General features: G+C 46.9%; 1 protein-coding gene and 1 pseudogene across 1 annotated transcript; both read left to right on the forward strand.

Annotated features, from left to right (window-relative positions):
* The first annotated feature begins 318 nt into the window (after positions 1-318).
* On the forward strand, positions 319-11,755 carry LOC115578486 (uncharacterized; annotated as a pseudogene).
* Positions 5,375-10,418, forward strand: LOC115578568 (uncharacterized). The gene is made up of 5 exons (XM_030411605.1): positions 5,375-5,516; positions 5,610-7,790; positions 9,871-9,951; positions 10,246-10,307; positions 10,410-10,418. The coding sequence occupies exons 1-5, from the start codon at positions 5,375-5,377 to the stop codon at positions 10,416-10,418; spliced, it is 2,475 nt and encodes an 824-aa protein (XP_030267465.1).
* Positions 11,756-17,961: the final 6,206 nt, after the last annotated feature.

Below are 17,961 nucleotides of genomic sequence, written 5' to 3' on the forward strand. Positions count from 1 at the left end.
AGGGCATGCTGGAGGTCCCGGCTCGAAGGAGCCAACAAGACCACGTAAAACTCATCTCATGATTGTTAATTTAAAGACAAGTTGTAGTGTATGACAGAATGACAGCCTACTTCTCAATACAACATATCCTCGCAGTTATGCTGTGGACTGCAGTAACACGCTGGTGGGCATTCCCGTTGGGGTCAATCATTTTTTGGCAAGCAGTCGTTTTCTGGCACAACACCGGCTTGGTGTTTGACATTTGTTTGACTCGAGGCGCGCAGGCAGATATCGACCACATAATCTTAGGTAATGTAAAGTAAAACATATTATTTATTATTATTATTAGCACATATTACAACCACACATTAGCACATATTAACACCACACTTACCTTTTTTGCAATTACTGAATCGTCGCCAGTTTAACAAGATGCAGCACACTGGTAAAGAGCGGTGAGTACCAGAGATTAATGCATCCTTTTGTTTGGGGGAATGTGTCTGCGAGACGAAAGATGTACTTTATATTTTCATGAATACATGCTACCTGTGTATATTTCCTAGGAATCTTTCTGCTTTTGGGGCACCTGAGGCAGATAGTAAGTAAAAATATCTTGATATAACATCTTAAACTTCCAGATTGTATGGGATTATTTACAAAGAGTTGTTGAGAGCAGTGGAGGGATGTATGTTCATACATTAGTATATAAAAGAACACTCTCCCCCTAATCAGGCAGCTTTCCATCCTTCCCTAATGTCAATACATTACATTCATTAATTTTGGCTAATCCAATCAACACAGTGACCCAACTTTTTTGTAACTCGGTTTTATGTATTAGTTTAATAAAAGTATTCTTTTACATTTCAGTGAGAACAGAGCCGGACAAGTGTCATACTATCCACAAGAATGTGACTGACTATCCACTGTTAAAGGTCAGATTAATTCACAACACACATATTACATTATGTTAACAGGCTAGGTGTGATGTGACCTTGCTAACTTCTTCCACCACACACCCTTAGCATTAACTGTTGAAAAAGCGCTATTTCCTTTTCATATGGTTAGCGTAATTAATGGCTCAGCAACTGTATTGCCACATCATACAATATTCCAAGGGCTAGTTGCCATTGATGCAGAGGTAGAGTCAGATTTAAAATCGATGTTTGGATTAAGGTTAGGGGAATAGTGGTTACGTAGGCGTACTGCCATCGATGGTAACTAGCCCCCACTATCTTCTACTGGTGCTAATAATTCTGGACCTCACTAACCTATTCAAGTCATTGGGCCCTGTTTTAACAGGACCTATTACCAGAGGACTACCAACACCATGTGTGCTCCTATGAGCCTTTAGGAGGAACAAATTTCAGGGCAAACCTATGCATACAGCTGGCTAGGGAGGAAGAGGTTCAGAGGTGGATAAAGGACTTTGAGAAATCCTCAGGCTTGACCTGGAGGAAGTCCAAAACCTACCCTGATGCAGGGCGAGGCTCAAACAAGTATAGGGTTAGTAGTACACAGTCAACCCCCCACATCCCCTTAACATTGTGTGTACTGTTTGTAATAATAACTTGTATCACTTTTGCTTTTATGTTCTACTCATAAAATGACATTATTTGTCTAATTTTACTTTTACATCATCTGCAGGTGGACTTAGGATGTCAGCACAACACCCGGGGAACTGCTGGCAGGATGACAAAAACACCTCCTGTGCTGCCACCATGTATTCAGTCCTGAAAAGGCAGTGCTTCACTAAAGGAAGAAAGTCAAGGTTAGTACTTGTCTTTGCTCCAATGATGGTTGGACTGTGGTTGCTGAATATGGTGTGTGCTGGAGTGAACTAATTAATATACATCCACTTTATGTTAGGTCAGAAGATCCACATATCATGGAGGGATTCTTTTTCAAAATCAGCCTACAAAATGAACACAACCATCGGGTGTCATGTGCTGAAGCACTGAAAAACAGGGATGTTTGGCCGGACACATGTGACAAACTGAAGGCCCTGTTCCAGAATGGGCACTCTCCCTCGTCGGCCTTGGACACTCTCAAATTTGACCTGCAGGAGCAAGAGGGGGAGATATACATATATGCTGCTGCAGATCGCTCTGTCTGCCCCAATCTCCAGTTCTGCTACAGGTGAGGGGTGAGCAGGGGGTAATAGGCCTAAAAATAAATAAAGAGCCCCATTCAAAACTCCCACTGAGACTTCTGCCTCCTATAACTCAGCCCCAGAACCACGTATACAGGACTGTTCTGGCACTGACACGTATGCATTGTTGCCCTGAACACAGAAACATATGGTGAGTGGTTCCTGGGCCAGGTTAAAGGAGATGAAAGTCTCCCCATTTAAAAGCCCCATAGTTTTTTGTGAACAACGTGAGGATTTTTAGATACAAAGTTGGTTTTGGCGTAAAAGCTATTGTCTTGATCATGTAATGTTAATCAATTACCCCTCTCCCCCTACAGGCCCCACAGCCAGATCCAGCAGAGTTGAGAGATGGTGTTGGTTGACTCCTCGGGCAACTGTGATCGGCAAAACCACTGTATCTTCCTCCTGATGACCCATTCTACTGCAGGTGGATTGCCACTAGGGATTCTCATCACCACCTCGGAGAACCAGGCTACCATCACAGCCGCCCTGCAACTCCTAAACAGCTTCCTGCCAGCAGAGATGTTTTTCGGACGTCGGGAGGATGGTCCCCGGGTCATACTGACCGATGACTTCCTGGCCCTACGACAGGCCCTCAATGCTGTCTATCCAGGGGCCACACTCATCCTATGTGTGTTCCATCTACTGCAGGCCATGTGGAGGTGGTTGTGGAATTCCCACAATGGTGTCGCCAAAGACCATCGCTCTTACTTAATGAGCTCTTTCAGGCGTATTGTGTATGCAGGCACCCCATCCTCCCTGGAAGAAGGCTACAAGGTGCTTACTCAAGACCCTACAGCCCAGAAGTACCTGAAGTTCCTCCAACACCTGGCTGAGGTCTTCAAGAGGAAGGAAGAGTGGGCCATCTGCCTCCAGTCGGAACTATCCACAAGACGAAACCACAGCAACAACTATGTGGAGAGTGCAATGCGCATTCTGAAAGAGAAGGTCTTCTACCGACTAAAGGCCTACAATGTTACACAAATGGTTAGCTTTGTCACCAGCTGACTGGAGGAATATTACATCCGCCGTCTTACCGATGTTGCCAACAACAGAAGGAAACGGATAAAACACGTCCAACACGAAGATGTTGACTGTGAGGCAATTGCTCAGGTATCAATATCTGCTTCCCTTACTTCCCTCTTGTTTTCTATTGCTAAACTATTATCTAGTACTCCATTGTCAATTTCTTTCATAACTGCAACTGGGTTCTCTTTCATAATATTTCGCTCGATGTCTCACTATGGGATGCACGCCCCTGCTGCAGCCCTCAGAAGCATTAATCTCATTACGCCAATCCTGATTGGCTGGTGAAACGTGTCCGTCCGCCTCAGGTAGTCCCGTCTACCTTAAGTAGCGCAGGCGGACGAGAGCACGCCATTCAAACACCTCTTCTCACTCGGAGCATATCTCGCGTCCAGGGCTAGCTAGCTAAACTGTCCACAGACGGATCTTATTCAGCTTCCGTCGCCGGACGCTACTAGCTTTGGATATTTTCTTTTTGCTTCGTCGGTCACACCAGATCGGGCCAAGTGCTTTCCTAGCTCTCCACGGCTTGGTTAGCACTGTCCTCGACGCCCCACCACGGCAGTTCGAGCACCGAGAATTAGCACACCAGCTAATCTCTCGACTTCTTCACAGTTAGCACACCAGCTAACTGCAGATATTCCCTGCCTGCACTCCAGCTCGCGAGGAATGGAGGCTAGAACCCCTCACGCCAGAGGGCACGGAGACTCTGGAGCCCGGCTCTGTCGTTGCGGGAATAAGATATCGAGCAAGGATCCACACCAGGTCTGCTCGAGTTGCCTGGGGCTGGAACACGCCCGGCTGGCTATCGATGTCCCCGGCTCTTGTCAACACTGTGCGGTGTTCACTATCAAGAGTCTCCGCAGACGGCTAGCCCGCCAGGCTAGCTTGTCTGGACATGACCCCTATCTCCCTTCCGACGGCGCTGCCGTCGAAGCCGGAGAGGAGACGAGGGTCGTTGCGGTGGCGATGCCGGAGGCTAGCGCCAGCTGGGGCTCCCAGCTCGACCTAGCCGCGGATCCCCCGCTGGAGGAAGACGTCCTGGAACTGGACTATGGGGACGATGATGATTGTGCCTCGGAACTCCTCATATCAGAGGATGAAGAAGAGGACGACATATTCATCACTCCGGCCCGGGCTGCGCAGCCCGCGGCCTCCGCCGCCTATTGGGATGAAGATGAGAGTAGCACACCAGCTTCTCCCATCCACAGCTCGGACATGCTCGACGTGTGCAAACGCGCCGCTGCCCGGCTGGCCATCCCCTGGCCCGCTGTCGTAGCTAAGACCACCAGATCCCGCTACGAGGGGAAGAAATTGCCCTTGGCCAAGAGTGCGACGAAGCAACTTCTCCCCGTCTTCCCGGAGCTGCTTGATGAGGTAGCGCGCTCATGGCGAGACCGCCCTTACAGCAGCAGGAGTCCGATTCCCGGAGCCTCGTCCCTCGACTGTGAAGCGATGGAGAGCCTGGGTCTGCTCCGCATGCCTCCGATGGAGCCACTCGTTGCAGCGCACCTTCACCCGCGGCTGTCAGCGGTGTCCTCCCGGAGCCCCAGCCTGCCATCCAAGTCCGACTGTTTTCAGTCAGCTTTGACTGAAAAGGCGTACAAAGCGGCGGCGCTTTCGGCCAGAGCGCTCAATGTCCTCTCCTTGCTCACGGCGTACCAGGCGGAGTTATGCGAGGATTTTGGGCAAACTCAGGACCCAGCCACGTGGGAGGAGATACCGGTCATCACCGACCTGTGTCTCCGTGTCCAACGCTGCGCGGTCCAGGCCACAGGAAGAGTGCTGGGGACTATGGTTCTGCAGGAACGAGCGCGGTGGCTCAACCTCGCCAACCTGTCAGACAGAGAGAAGGACGATGTCCTGGATATGCCCATCGTCCCGGAGGGAATTTTTGGTTCCGCGTTGGCCTCGATGCAACGGCGGTGTGAAGCCAAAAAGAAGGAAGACGAGGCTCTCCAGCTCTGTCTCCCTCGGAAGCCCCCAGCTCCTTCTCCGCCTGCACAGCGAAAAACCTTCGCGCAGGCCGCTTCTCAAGCCTCGCAGTTTAAGACACCTAAACTGCCGAAGCCTCAGCCCGCCCCACCTCCCCTGCCCGGACGGGTCGGCTGGTCTAAGAAGCCCTCGGCCTCGGCTGCAGCTCCGCCGGCACAGCCCGCGCAAGCTGCCCAGGCCAGGAAGAAGAAGAGAGCCGCCTGACCGCGCCTCTCGCCATCGGTGATGCAGCTGGAAGTTCCCCGTTCTCCAGCTCCACCTGTTCGGCTTTCAAGCGTGCACCTGAGGGCCCCCCACGCCCCCATCTCCCAGCTGCCGCGGACTGTGCCAGAGCAAGCCGGGAGAGACGGACATTTGACAGCAGAGGGTTCAGCGGTTGCCCCTCTCTCATGTCCACAAGCACGCACACACACACATGTTTTCATAAAGAAAATAAACTGTGTCCCGCTGCCGCATCCAGGCCGAGTGCCGAGGGCGCAGCTAATAAAAAAAGCCAAAACTATCAAAATAAGCAGCGCGGTAGTGACACGCGCTGTCCCCCCTCGGCGGAAGGTCGCGGCCTTCCCCGGGTCGGGGGCGGTGAAGTCCCCGCCACCGCGCTGTCCTCCGGGGCGGGAATGCAACGCACCGCCCGGGGGGGTTTTCACTGCTCCGCCAGGAGAGGGCGCCACCGCACCGCGGCTGGGGCCTCTCACGGTGGAGGAGCTGCGGTGTGTGTCCACTCTCTCCCTCAAACGGGAGAGATGGGCCACGCTCGCAGCTCCACCCTGGGTGTTACGGACGATCACGAGAGGATACAGGCTGCAGTTTGCCGCTGTTCCTCCGCGATTCGCCGGTATAATACACTCCCAGGCTCAGGGAGAGTCAGCTCGCGTTTTACAGGAGGAAATCCTCTCACTGTTAAACAAAGGAGCAATTTGTGTCGTCCCTCCCGCACAGTGTCAGAGCGGTTTTTACTCCAGGTATTTTCTGGTTCCCAAACGGGGAGGGAGCGGTATTCGCCCTATCCTGGATCTACGTGCTCTGAACAAATATCTCAGGAAATACAAGTTCAGGATGCTTACGCACGCATCGCTGCTGCGCCTTGTGGGACAGAACGACTGGTTCACTTCTGTCGATCTGAAAGACGCGTATTTCCACATCCCGATATATCCTCCCCACAGAAAGTATCTGAGATTCGCTTTCCAGGGGATTTGTTACGAGTACCGCGTGCTCCCTTTCGGCCTGTCTCTGAGCCCGAGGGTGTTTGTGCGGTGCACGGAAGCGGCAATAGCCCCGCTGAGACGGCGGGGCATCCGCTTGGCCACATATCTGGACGACTGGCTGCTGCTGGCACAGTCGGAGCAGGAGGCCAGAGCGCACACGCGTATTCTCATGCGACACCTATTCGATCTAGGTTTCGTGATAAACGCGGAGAAGAGCATGCTGTCTCCGGCGCAGGGTATAATCTTTCTGGGATTATCCCTGGACTTGGTGACTTTCACAGCGCGCCTCTCGGCGGAACGAGTGAAAACTTTCAGGGCATGTCTCGCGCTTTTTCAACCAGGCAAGTCTGTTCAATTCAGATTGTGTCTTCGGTTACTCGGGCTGATGGCGTCTGCCATCCTCGTAGTCCATCTCGGCCGGCTCCACATGAGGGAATTCCAGCCTTGGGTGGCCTCATGCGGGCTGGATCCCGTGCGTCATGGCACACGGAGAGTGCTGGTCACACCGGGCTGCGCCAGGGCGCTACGCCACTGGCGAGTCCCGTCATTTCTGACACACGGGGTGCCCATGGGCTCCGTCCTGTCCAGGAAGGTGGTCACTACGGACGCCAGCCTGACGGGCTGGGGCGGAATTCACGAGGGCCGGTCTGTGAGGGGCTACTGGAGTGTGGACCTCCAGCGGTCTCACATAAATTTTCTGGAGCTGTCAGCGGTGTTCCTCTCCCTGAAGCATTTCCTCCCGTCTCTCATGGGCCATCATGTCCTGGTGAGGACGGACAACACAACGACGGTGGCGTATATCAACCGTCAAGGGGGATTACGCTCCCGTCAGTTGCACATGCTGGCACGCAAACTGATCCTGTGGAGCTCTGGTCGTCTTCTCTCCCTGAGAGCGACGCACGTCCCAGGAGCCCTGAACACAGGCGCGGACCTGTTGTCCAGGGGGGCGCCAGTATACGGGGAATGGACCCTACACTCGGAGATTGTGGAACAGATATGGGCCCGTTACGGTCGGGCCGCGGTGGATCTGTTCGCGTCGAGAGAAAACGCACAGTGCGCGCTGTTTTACTCTCTGCGCAGCATGGATGCTCCCCTCGGCGTAGACGCACTAGCGCACGCCTGGCCGCACGAGCTTCTTTACGCATTCCCTCCCCTGGCCCTGATACCCCCAACTCTGTCCAGAGTGAGGGAACACGGCCACGCTCTGATTCTGATAGCTCCGCATTGGCCCGCTATGCACTGGCTGGCGGAGATATATCGGCTCCTGTGCGCTCAGCCCTGGCAGCTCCCGCTGCGGCGGGACCTGCTATCACAGGGGGGAGGGACGTTTTTCCACCCGCACCCAGAACGCATGGCGTTGTGGACTTGGCCCCTGAGTGGCTCAACCTGTCAGCTGTCACCATACAAAGTGCTCGAGCCTCCTCCACTAGGTCTCTGTATGACTGTAAGTGGAGAGTGTTTGAGGGGTGGTGTCACAGAAACGGCCACATTCCCTTTCAGTGTCCAGTAGGAGTGATATTGTCATTCTTGCAGGATCTGATTGACAAACGTAAAGCCTTCTCCACGGTTAAAGTGTACTTGGCAGCAATTGCCGCCTGTCATGTGGGGTTTGGAAAGCAAACTGCGAGCCAGCACCCGCTGGTTTGCCGTTTCATGAAGGGAGCACGCAGGCTTCTCCCCGTGTCCAGACCACTGGTACCACCATGGGATCTGGCTGTGGTTCTGGAGGGGCTTAAAGGCCCTCCCTTTGAGCCACTGGAGGGAGTAGACTTGAAACACTTGTCTCTCAAAACAGTGTTGTTACTGGCTCTGGCTTCGGCTAAACGAGTTAGTGACATCCACGCGCTTTCGGTTCATCCTTCATGCGCTCAGCTCTTCCCCGGGGATGTAAGGATGATTTTGAAGCCCAACCCGGCTTTTGTGCCTAAGGTAGTGGGCTCATGTTCTCCTATTGATCTTGTGGCTTTTGCTGCTTCACCAGGGGAGCAGCGGTCACATGCGTTGTGTCCAGTACGTGCGGTGCGCACTTATATGGACAGAACGAATGGTTTCAGGAGGAGCGATCAGCTGTTCGTCTCCTGGGCTAATCCTCATAAGGGGAAACCTATCACAAAGCAGCGCTTATCCCACTGGGTAGTGGAGGCGATTGCTTTGGCTTATACGAGTCAGGGTTTGCAGCCACCTGTGGGCCTGCGAGCGCACTCGACTCGGGGTTTGGCCGCATCCTGGGCCTTATTCAGGGGAGTCTCCGTTCAGGACATCTGTGCTGCGGCGAGTTGGTCCTCGCCTCTCACTTTTGTCCGTTTCTATATGCTGGGCGTCTCCGCCCCGTGCGTGGCACGCGCGGTTTTGCAGTCCAGATAGAAACAGAGTAATTTTTCCCTGTAGGTTGGTGGACGCGAGATAAGCTTGTCTGGCAATACGGGAGCTACCACATCCCATAGTGAGACATCGAGCGAAATATTATGAAAGAGAACTTAAGGTTATTTACATAACCCCGGTTCTCTGAGTAATATGAGTGAGATGTCTCACCAGACAACCCTTCTTGCTTGGGCGAGTGAGAAGAGGTGCTTATCTTGAATGGCGTGCTCTCGTCCGCCTGCGCTACTTAAGGTAGACGGGACTACCTGAGGCGGACGGACACGTTTCACCAGCCAATCAGGATTGGCGTAATGAGATTAATGCTTCTGAGGGCTGCAGCAGGGGCGTGCATCCCATAGTGAGACATCTCACTCATATTACTCAGAGAACCGGGGTTATGTAAATAACCTTAAGTTTTTTCTTGTTGATACAGGAGGATCAAATGAATTATATAGTTCCTAGTTCCTCTGGTGGTGACAAATACCATGTGAATATGGCAATTGGCCACTGTTCCTGTCCACTCGGGATCTCTGGTGGAGCATGCAAGCATCAGAGTGATGTGGCAAGCAAGTTTGGTGTGCATGACAGCTTCCCCCCGCATTTCAACATCTGCCATGAGAAAGCTGTATCATGAGATTGCCACTGGTGAGTTACACCTACCTGCATGTAAAATGAGAAATATTAAATTCTTTACTCAAGGGAGGGAGGTAAAGTATATAAGTACAGTTTGGTGGTATGGTTCACAGTTTGTAACCTTGCATTGATATTTGATTTTTTTTAACATATTAATTTGGGCTGTATTGCATCTTTATCATTTCTATAACAAATTTTGATTTATGTTTTTCTCATTGTAGTGCAGCTTAATTCTAAAGTGTTTTCAACAGGAATGGACATTCCTGATGACTGGTTTCAAACCTTGGCACTACCCCACCCTCCTGCAGATCCAGCTGGAATCTCATGTCAGTTTAAACTGTACTGTCATAACTATAAATGCACACAACAATACAGTCTTCTTTAAATAAACTGATTAAATACTTTTTTTTCATATCTTATCCTTTACATGAGATATAATGTACATGAGAATCAAATCTACATTTGTTTACAACAAATTACAACTGTATACAAATGGTCAGTCTGTCTGTGTCTTATGTCTAGGCGGTGAAGACACATCTAGAGCGGTGATGGAATGCACTCTGGCCCCTCTTGTGCCAGACCCCGGAAATCTGGAGCTCACAGGTACACACACAACACACACTCACACTCACACAAAACACACACACACACACACACACACACACACACACCACACCATGTAATCATCATGATTTAATTGTTTGTTTAAACTAAACTACACTAAACTATCCTTTAAGTTGGCAGCAATGCAAATGCCATGGAATTTCCACCAAATGAGACCAACTCAGATCTGTACACAGGTGTTTATAATACATGAGATGTTACATGGGAATGCAGTTTCCTTTGTTTACAGCAGAATATATGTCTGCTTGTCTCTGTCTGTCTAACCATTTGTAGGCAGCATAGACACTGAAGAAGATCCATGGATTGTGGACTGGTTCCTGTTGAGACTGACTCAGGTAAAAAAAAATCGAACATGGTTGCACTTCCAAAGTACATTAAAAGTTCTGTTAAAACATTCTTATGACAGAAAATGTTGTTGATATGATGTGACCTGTCAGGTGACTTAGAAGCTTAGTTGTCTTACCAGTAAATCACCCAATAGATTAGTGACACTTCTGAGGAAGAAAGCAGGTATCCAGCAGAAGCAGAACTGGTTTAAGCTATTATGCTCCCTTTAAATGGAATGAATTGCAATCTGGCCTACGCCGCCGTGGGGACTAATCTAGTGCTTACAAGTAACATGACATCCCCCAAGATAATTGATTTTTGGCTGGATAGCGGTCCTTCGTCAGAGTAAATAGTATACACTCTATATCTACCAAGGAAATCGCCTCGTCCAAATTTGTATTGTCATTTGCACTTGGTACGATGTCGTGTTACCTGTATCCTTAGACTTCCACTAGCATGGCTAGTTTAGGCCAGCCGTGGGGGTTTTAAACCGGGACATTGCGCGCACTGAGACAAAATCGCCTCCTTTCCCAACCATTTTCCCAAAAACGATGGCATACACCTTTAAACTTGAGACATATTCATCTTGGAGACTTTAAATCTCTGTTGACTGATGTTTACTCTGATCGTTGTAACTGTTTTTAGTAATTCCCTTTATATCTTGTTGTTTATGTTTGTTGTGTTATGTGTTGTTTTGTCTGCTGATTGTGAATGCTCCTTGTTCTCAGGTCTCTCTTGTAAAATGGATCTCGAGTTCAATGAGACTGCCTGATAAAGTAAGATGCAATCTGTTTTTTATGCTACCTCGGTGAACATCTGGACTGGAGGAGGAGCTGACACAGGTTTTTGAGTGTCTGAAAAAGAAGCTGAGAGATGACCCCAGCTTCAAAGCACCAGTAACAACATTCATCTCCAGCTTCAAAAAATTAAAAACAGACAGCTAATTGCAGTCGGCTCTAGCAACCTTCAGTAAGGGCCCAGGTATCAAGAGCCAGTACCGAAGACCGAAAGGGATACCTTCAAACGACGACCCAAATTGGGGTCCAGCCAACAGCTGTAGCCCGCAGAAAGGTGGCACTGGGTGGGAGAAGGGCCTTAATACCAGGAAGGCCCACAAAGGCCTCAGCGAGGGAGCACCCCTATCATAAAACAGGGAGAAAGAAGAGTGCTCCTCATCGTTTGGCCCACTGTGTGGACTTAAACATGTCCCTTGGTGGAACTCACTAATCTGTCCTCTCCAAAATAACAAGTTGACACATTCACCGCTGTAGTGCCCACATGGCTTCAGACTTAGACTTAGACTTAGCTTTATAGATCCTTTTGGGATGACTCCCGCAAGGAAATTGAATTTCCAGCAGCTTACACGTAGAAAAAAGGAGAGGTATAAAAAAACAGTATAAATAGACAATAAACTCTTAGTATAAGATAAACAATAAAAATCTTAGAATAAACAGTAAACAATAAACCCTTAGAATAAACAGTAAACAATAAACTCTTAGCTATATATATATATAAGAAAACAAAATCAAATAAGATAAATAAATATAACTGTAGAGAACTGTATAGGGGATAAGAACAGATAAATAGGATAAAATATGGGCTATATGGCATTGTTTTTTACAGTGGTTAAATGACATTAAATTATTGCACTTGAAGGGTGGATCAAGTTATTGCACAAAGAAGAGTGTCCAGGTATGTATGAGTGGATTGATTGATTGATTAATTAATTAATTAATTTATTAATTAATTGCCCAGTGCTACCAGTCCTTACCTTCTGTCCTCTTCAGCCTATGTCCTCCTCCCCCTGAGTGAGGAGTTGTAAAGTATAATGGCATGAGGAACAAATATATATATCTGTATAAATCTGTAAATATATAAGATATAAGATATATATCAGATATAAATCTGTAAATATATGTATTTTTGAGTTTTTGAGTTGATTGGTTGAAATAATAAATCTGTAAATATATGTCATATCTAAAGTCTGTGTGAAATATAAATCTGTAAATATTAGGGCTGTCAAACGATTAATTTTTTTAATCGCGATTAATCGCATTTTGTCCATAGTTAACTCGCGATTAATCGCAAATTAATCGCAATTTTTTTTGCACATTTTTTTCTGTTCTAAATGTACCTTGATGTATTTTTTAATGTTCTTAATACTTTTAACAACATAAGAAAGGGCAAATATGCTTGCATTATGAAAAATGTTTTTCAACACTTCAAATCATGCAGGAAAATAAAAGGCCTTTTTTGTTGTCTGCTTTTGGCGGGGGGCTCTCTGCATCTGCCCTGTGTTTGGCTTGCAACTGATATTTGAGACTCAATGTACTTCGATGGTAACTCATTTCATGTCGATAGTACATGCAGATAACTTTTGTCCTATCGACCGAACCATCTGGCAGTGTTTCCAAAGTAGTTTGCCGTTCATACCGTAAATGACCAAATAATATACGGGTTTCAATTATCCACAGGGTCCCTTTAAACGCCGGTGCAGATGTATATTTTGGTAAATAACCGCCGGTTCCAAATAAATGTCGGGTCTAATTTTTAATTTTTTTAAAAATTAAGGAAGAAGACCTGTCCACTGACACTGCACGTTTTTCTTCTTCGCCTTTTTCACGCAGTGTGCTGCTTTCTGTCAGTCAGTATCACACTGATGATCACCATGGCTCCGGTGCAGCAAAACAATAAAAAGTACCACTTGAAATTCAAACTTTCTGTCGTAAAATATGCAGAGGAAAACTCGGGAGAAGCAGCCGCTAGATGTTTCTCTGTCGACCAGAAGAGAGTGAGAGAAACGGAGCTTGATCGTCTGTCCGAGGAGGACAGCAACAGGACCAGGCTGCCTGCTGGAGGAAGGAAGAAGGCTAGCGAGGAGCCTGAGATAAACATGCGGGGATGAGTTATCAGCAAACGGGCACGCCATGAGAGAGTGTCCCACAAAATGATCAGGGTGATGGAGAAACAAATGTCCGCCACCGTGAGTGACAGCAGAGATGAGGAGTTGGCAGCGAGTGCTGGTTGGCTGAATCGTTTCCTCCGCCGCAACAACTTTACTTACAGGAGGATGCCAGAGAATTCACCGAGAAGCTGGAGAAGTTTGTAATGTTTTCATCCAGGATTATTGTGAGGAAGGAATTAAACGCCTGTCCCAAATTGCCTTTTGGTCTATTAAGTGATTGAAACAACTAAACCCCCCGGCTATTATTTGGTATTTTACGGTAAGTCCTTTCTCAATTTCCTCACTTTTCAGTCCACCGTGTTTTTCCCGAACCGCCAACCCTGCTGCTTCTTCTTCTGATTCCCTTTCTGCCACCCTCTGGATCAAGACTACAGGTGCCACTGACGGCTGTAAATCTTTCAATGTGCGTTTTGTTTTTTGTTTTTTTATACCGAGCGTTAATCGCGCGTTAAAAAAATTTACGGCGTTAAGAGGATGTTGCGTTAACGCGTTATTAACGCGTTAACTTTGACAGCCCTAGTAAATATATGTCTTTTGGAGTTTCTGAGTTGATTGGTTGAAATAATAAATCTGTAAATACATGTCATATCTAAAGTCTGTGTGAAATATAAATCTGTAAATATATGTCTTTTGGAGTTTCTGAGTTGAATTATGCCGTCATTCGCTGGACCACCCATTCAGACAAGATACCTACAAAGCATTCAGGCCAGCAGGGGGGCATTGTTTATCCACATAATAGTAAATAATAATAAATGATTATTGATGTATAAATGAATTGATAGGTGGCTTATTTTTGACATATTGATTTTTTTTTTGGCCTGGCGGCCTGCTAGGCCTGTGCAATGGTAGGGAAAACACTGACTTTGACTCCTAAAGAAGTCTCTTACATACAATTTTCTTTTCTTTGACATCAAGGTGTGACAGCGGGGACAGCAAGAAACCGGCAGCCCATCAGGGAGCGATATTTAGGTTAGAGGCGGGACTTCTAGCAGAGACCGACATTTAACCCTTTGTGTGCCATAATCGTTGACTAAACAATATGGACAGTGGTTGTATTGATAGTGACTACACAGTACCGGCTGAATATTGGTAGGGACGTGTCCCTAGCGTCCCTACCCAATTCTACACCCTTGGGTGGAAGGTATTTATTTTGGGACAGAGTTCTTGTTGGAGGAGTTGATGGGCTGGGTTTGTTCGTTGGCGTCGTGGAGGGATCTCAGGTGAGAACAGAGAGGCACGAGGGGAAAAAACAATGTAGCACGCACAAGAGAATCTCCGCACTAGAAATCCGTTAGAAAATTAACGAACACAATAAGAAGAGCGCTGGGCCAGTGCCCCCGTAACTTTGAGTCTGGAACCCCCTGTGGCTGAGTCTGCATCAATAATACAATGACAAATTTCTTGCAATGCTTTTGTTCTGAAGGGAAAGGCAGAAATAAAATGTCTCAGCAGTTTACTACCCAATCAAAATTGTTGAAACTGTAAACACTGTATTGTCTGAATGAGGGATTTATCCTTTTTTCCAGGTTGTATGTGCCCCCTAACAAAAAAGCCGGCCCCAACCTGGCCCCCCTATTAAAACTGGTCTAGAACCGCCACTGCGTCAGACTGATGTTATTTCAGAGTGAAGTATCTCTCACACTGTTTTTGGTGCCTGTTATGTAGCAAACTAAAAATTGTCTTTAAGATATCTTAAATTTCTAAATTCTGTGATTATAGTTGTTACTTTTGAAGAAATTAAGGAAGAAAATATAAAATTTTAAGTCTCTGTTACACTTGGGATTTGGGGGTTGCCTGCTGTGTGTGTGTGTGTGTGTGTGTGTTTCACTGTTTCATTGTCTTATGATTTGTGAGTAAAATGGCAGTACTTAGTCTGTTGATCTGTATGGCTGTGCTGTGATTCAGCGTTTGACTGAAGTGTGTGATGATGGTTTGGTGGATTTGACTGGATGCTGCAAATAACTAACTTGGGTTTGATGGTCGGGCTGGTGCCACCAACCATGTTTTCTGATTTATAGATATTCAAAATCCCCATCTGCAAAAACCTTTGACTCTATATCAACAAAACTGAACAAGAATTTTGAACCTGGCTTCATTCAACATTCACACTTCTCTTATTTTTGGCAATTTTGTATGAAAAAAATAAAATTGCTCTCATCAACTCAACCATTATCTTGCAGAAAATCATTTTAAAAGATATCTTAGTAACACAAATCTTTTTTTTTGGGGGGGCGGGGGCGGACACAGGGGACATATTATTATTTCTCCATCGCCCTGATCATTCTCTGGTTGCGTGAACATGCGTGCTGATTGCTCATCCCCGCATGTTTATCTCAGGCTCCTCGCTAGCCTTCTTCCTCCCTCCAGGTGGTAGCCAGAGGGGTGTACTGCGAAGCCAGTTTAGTGGGTTAGCGAGGTATGTTGAGTCTAAAGCCAGGCTTCCCTGTACTACAAAGGTGGCTCTCTTTTAACCCGACTAGATCACCATGGTAACTAATGCTTAGCTCATAACCTGGTCCCGACCAGGTTATGTTCAGAGTTTCAGCTTAAAATCAGCTATAAAAGCGCCGCTGTTTCACTGTGTAACTCATTCTGAGATGGCGTCACCATTCATTAAGAACCCGGTGGACCTGGGAGCAAGAGGCCGGCAGCACTACGACATGAGCGGCTTCTTCGAGATCGCGCTGATCCGCTGGCATTTCTGGATGAAATTCTCTATGAGCGATATAGATTTTCAGCCGAGGGAATACGGTACATTTGCTCACTTATTGAGCCGAGTGTCAGGAATGCCACTCGAAGAAGCTGTGCGCTCACTGTCAGGCAAACTGTTTGTGTAGCTTGACAGTTGGTGATGCAGAAAATCTGAGCACACACACTGACAAAATGATGGGGCAGCTTGGCTACATACCACTTTGAATGATGTTTTTGTATTTGGGTCTAACTTGCTGCCATGTTCGACTGCTGTTTCCCCATCTTAATAAAATGCCATATGAAAAATTAATTAGGCCAACCTAGTATTTATTTGTCACAGATAATGAGTAAAGTTAATTATTTCTTTGATGTGGCCATGAATAAACTAATGAACTGATCAATGTTTCACCCGTTGTAGGGCAGTGTACGCCCAAACACAAATCTCACAGGCTTGAGCTATTTTCACTGTCAGAAAGGTCTTTATTGTCATTGTACAGGGACAGTAGCTACATTTGCTTGTTCATCCCGACACAGTGATACAAAAAAAAACACTGAACATTTATATAAAACACACGTGCATTCTATAACTGAGATCAGTAAAATGTGAAAACAACATAGACATCATTCAAAAATGAAAAAAGATAGTTGTTGCTTCAGTTTATTTATTTTTTAAATGAATGAGGATTAATATGTAAAAGTTGCACAACGTTGAGCTTTCAGAATTTAAAACACTAAGGGCTTAATATATTATTGATCATAATATTAAGTAAGGGATAATGCCCGACGAGTGTCCATAAACAGGAGTTAATGGACGACGCGGAGGCCTGAGTGCGCGTCGGACGGTTGCCTCCGCGAAGTCCATTAACTCCTGTTTATGGACACCTCGAAGGGCATTATCCCGCTTAAACCATGGTCACTTGCCAAAGAAAAGACATTCGGACAATTAATTTACATTTTCATGCGTTTTACAATCAAAATATGAAGTTTTTCACAAGCCATGACTTCGTTTCCCTGGTAACGCCTGAGGGTTTGACTAATACCTGGAACAATCATTACTCTCCCGTAAGGTTCTTATGCAACGGAGACGTTGTTCACTCCTCCAGTAAATAGGACGGACCATAGACACGACTTGGCAACGGGAGATATTCTGGCCCGCTCAGCGATGAGCCAGAAAGCTAACGCTATGCTAGCAAGATTCAAAGTCAATAACATTGCGCACGGTTGACAAACAGTAAATATAATTTGACAGTATGCTAGCTAACACGATTAGCTCGCTAACCAGTCATGTCATTGTCCCCAAATCAATAGCAAGATTTTCACGAACAAATGACCGGCCGTGTGTAACGTTACTGTAGCCGCAGCCTGAAGCAGAGAGTTGAACAGCGAACGGGATGTGAGATTATTCGCGTATCAGTAAGTTGAGAGGGGAAGTGTACTTTCTGCAGCTTGTGTGTTACAGTCGCCACCCTGTGGTGTTCAGAGGATAAGACACTGAAGGACTGACGGACTGAACTCAGTGCTGGAAATATAATATTCAGATTTGATAAGCCAGCTAGCGCATTAATTTACAGCGGTGAACAGTCAATTTGACTGGAACTACTTAGTAGGTGTCCATATATCAGGGGTTAATGGACACCCCGCAGCCAATCAGAATCCAGTATTCCCCCAGACCATGGTATAATCATTGTTAACTTACGCATTTACACGGTCAGCAATTTTCTGCCAGCAGCCCTCCCTCGCTCTATTGGCAGCAACAGTGTATTGTCATCATTATTATTATTATTATTATTATTATTATTATTATTATTATTATTATTGTTGTAGTGTCTGGCAACTCACGTTGTGTATGCGTAATGACGTCAGAGTACGTGACTTGTACCGGGAACGGGAGAGAATTAAATAAAGAGCATGGAGATGACTGAGTATGGAGTATGAGTACTAATGTTTATAAGAAGTTGAGAAACATTACAAATGGCGACGAGGATCCAAAATGGTACGCGGAGAAA

This window comes from Sparus aurata, chromosome 3 (assembly GCF_900880675.1).
Source record: "Sparus aurata chromosome 3, fSpaAur1.1, whole genome shotgun sequence".
NCBI lineage: Eukaryota > Metazoa > Chordata > Actinopteri > Spariformes > Sparidae > Sparus > Sparus aurata.

Excerpts from the sequence above, each read along its gene's own strand:
- LOC115578568 (XM_030411605.1), top strand. The coding sequence starts at position 5,375 with ATGCAGCTGGAAGTTCCCCGTTCTCCAGCTCCACCTGTTCGGCTTTCA. Across the intron at positions 7,791-9,870 it reads GCCTCCTCCACTAGGTCTCT|GCGGTGAAGACACATCTAGA; the intron begins GTATGACTGTAA and ends TCTTATGTCTAG. Across the intron at positions 9,952-10,245 it reads CGGAAATCTGGAGCTCACAG|GCAGCATAGACACTGAAGAA; the intron begins GTACACACACAA and ends AACCATTTGTAG.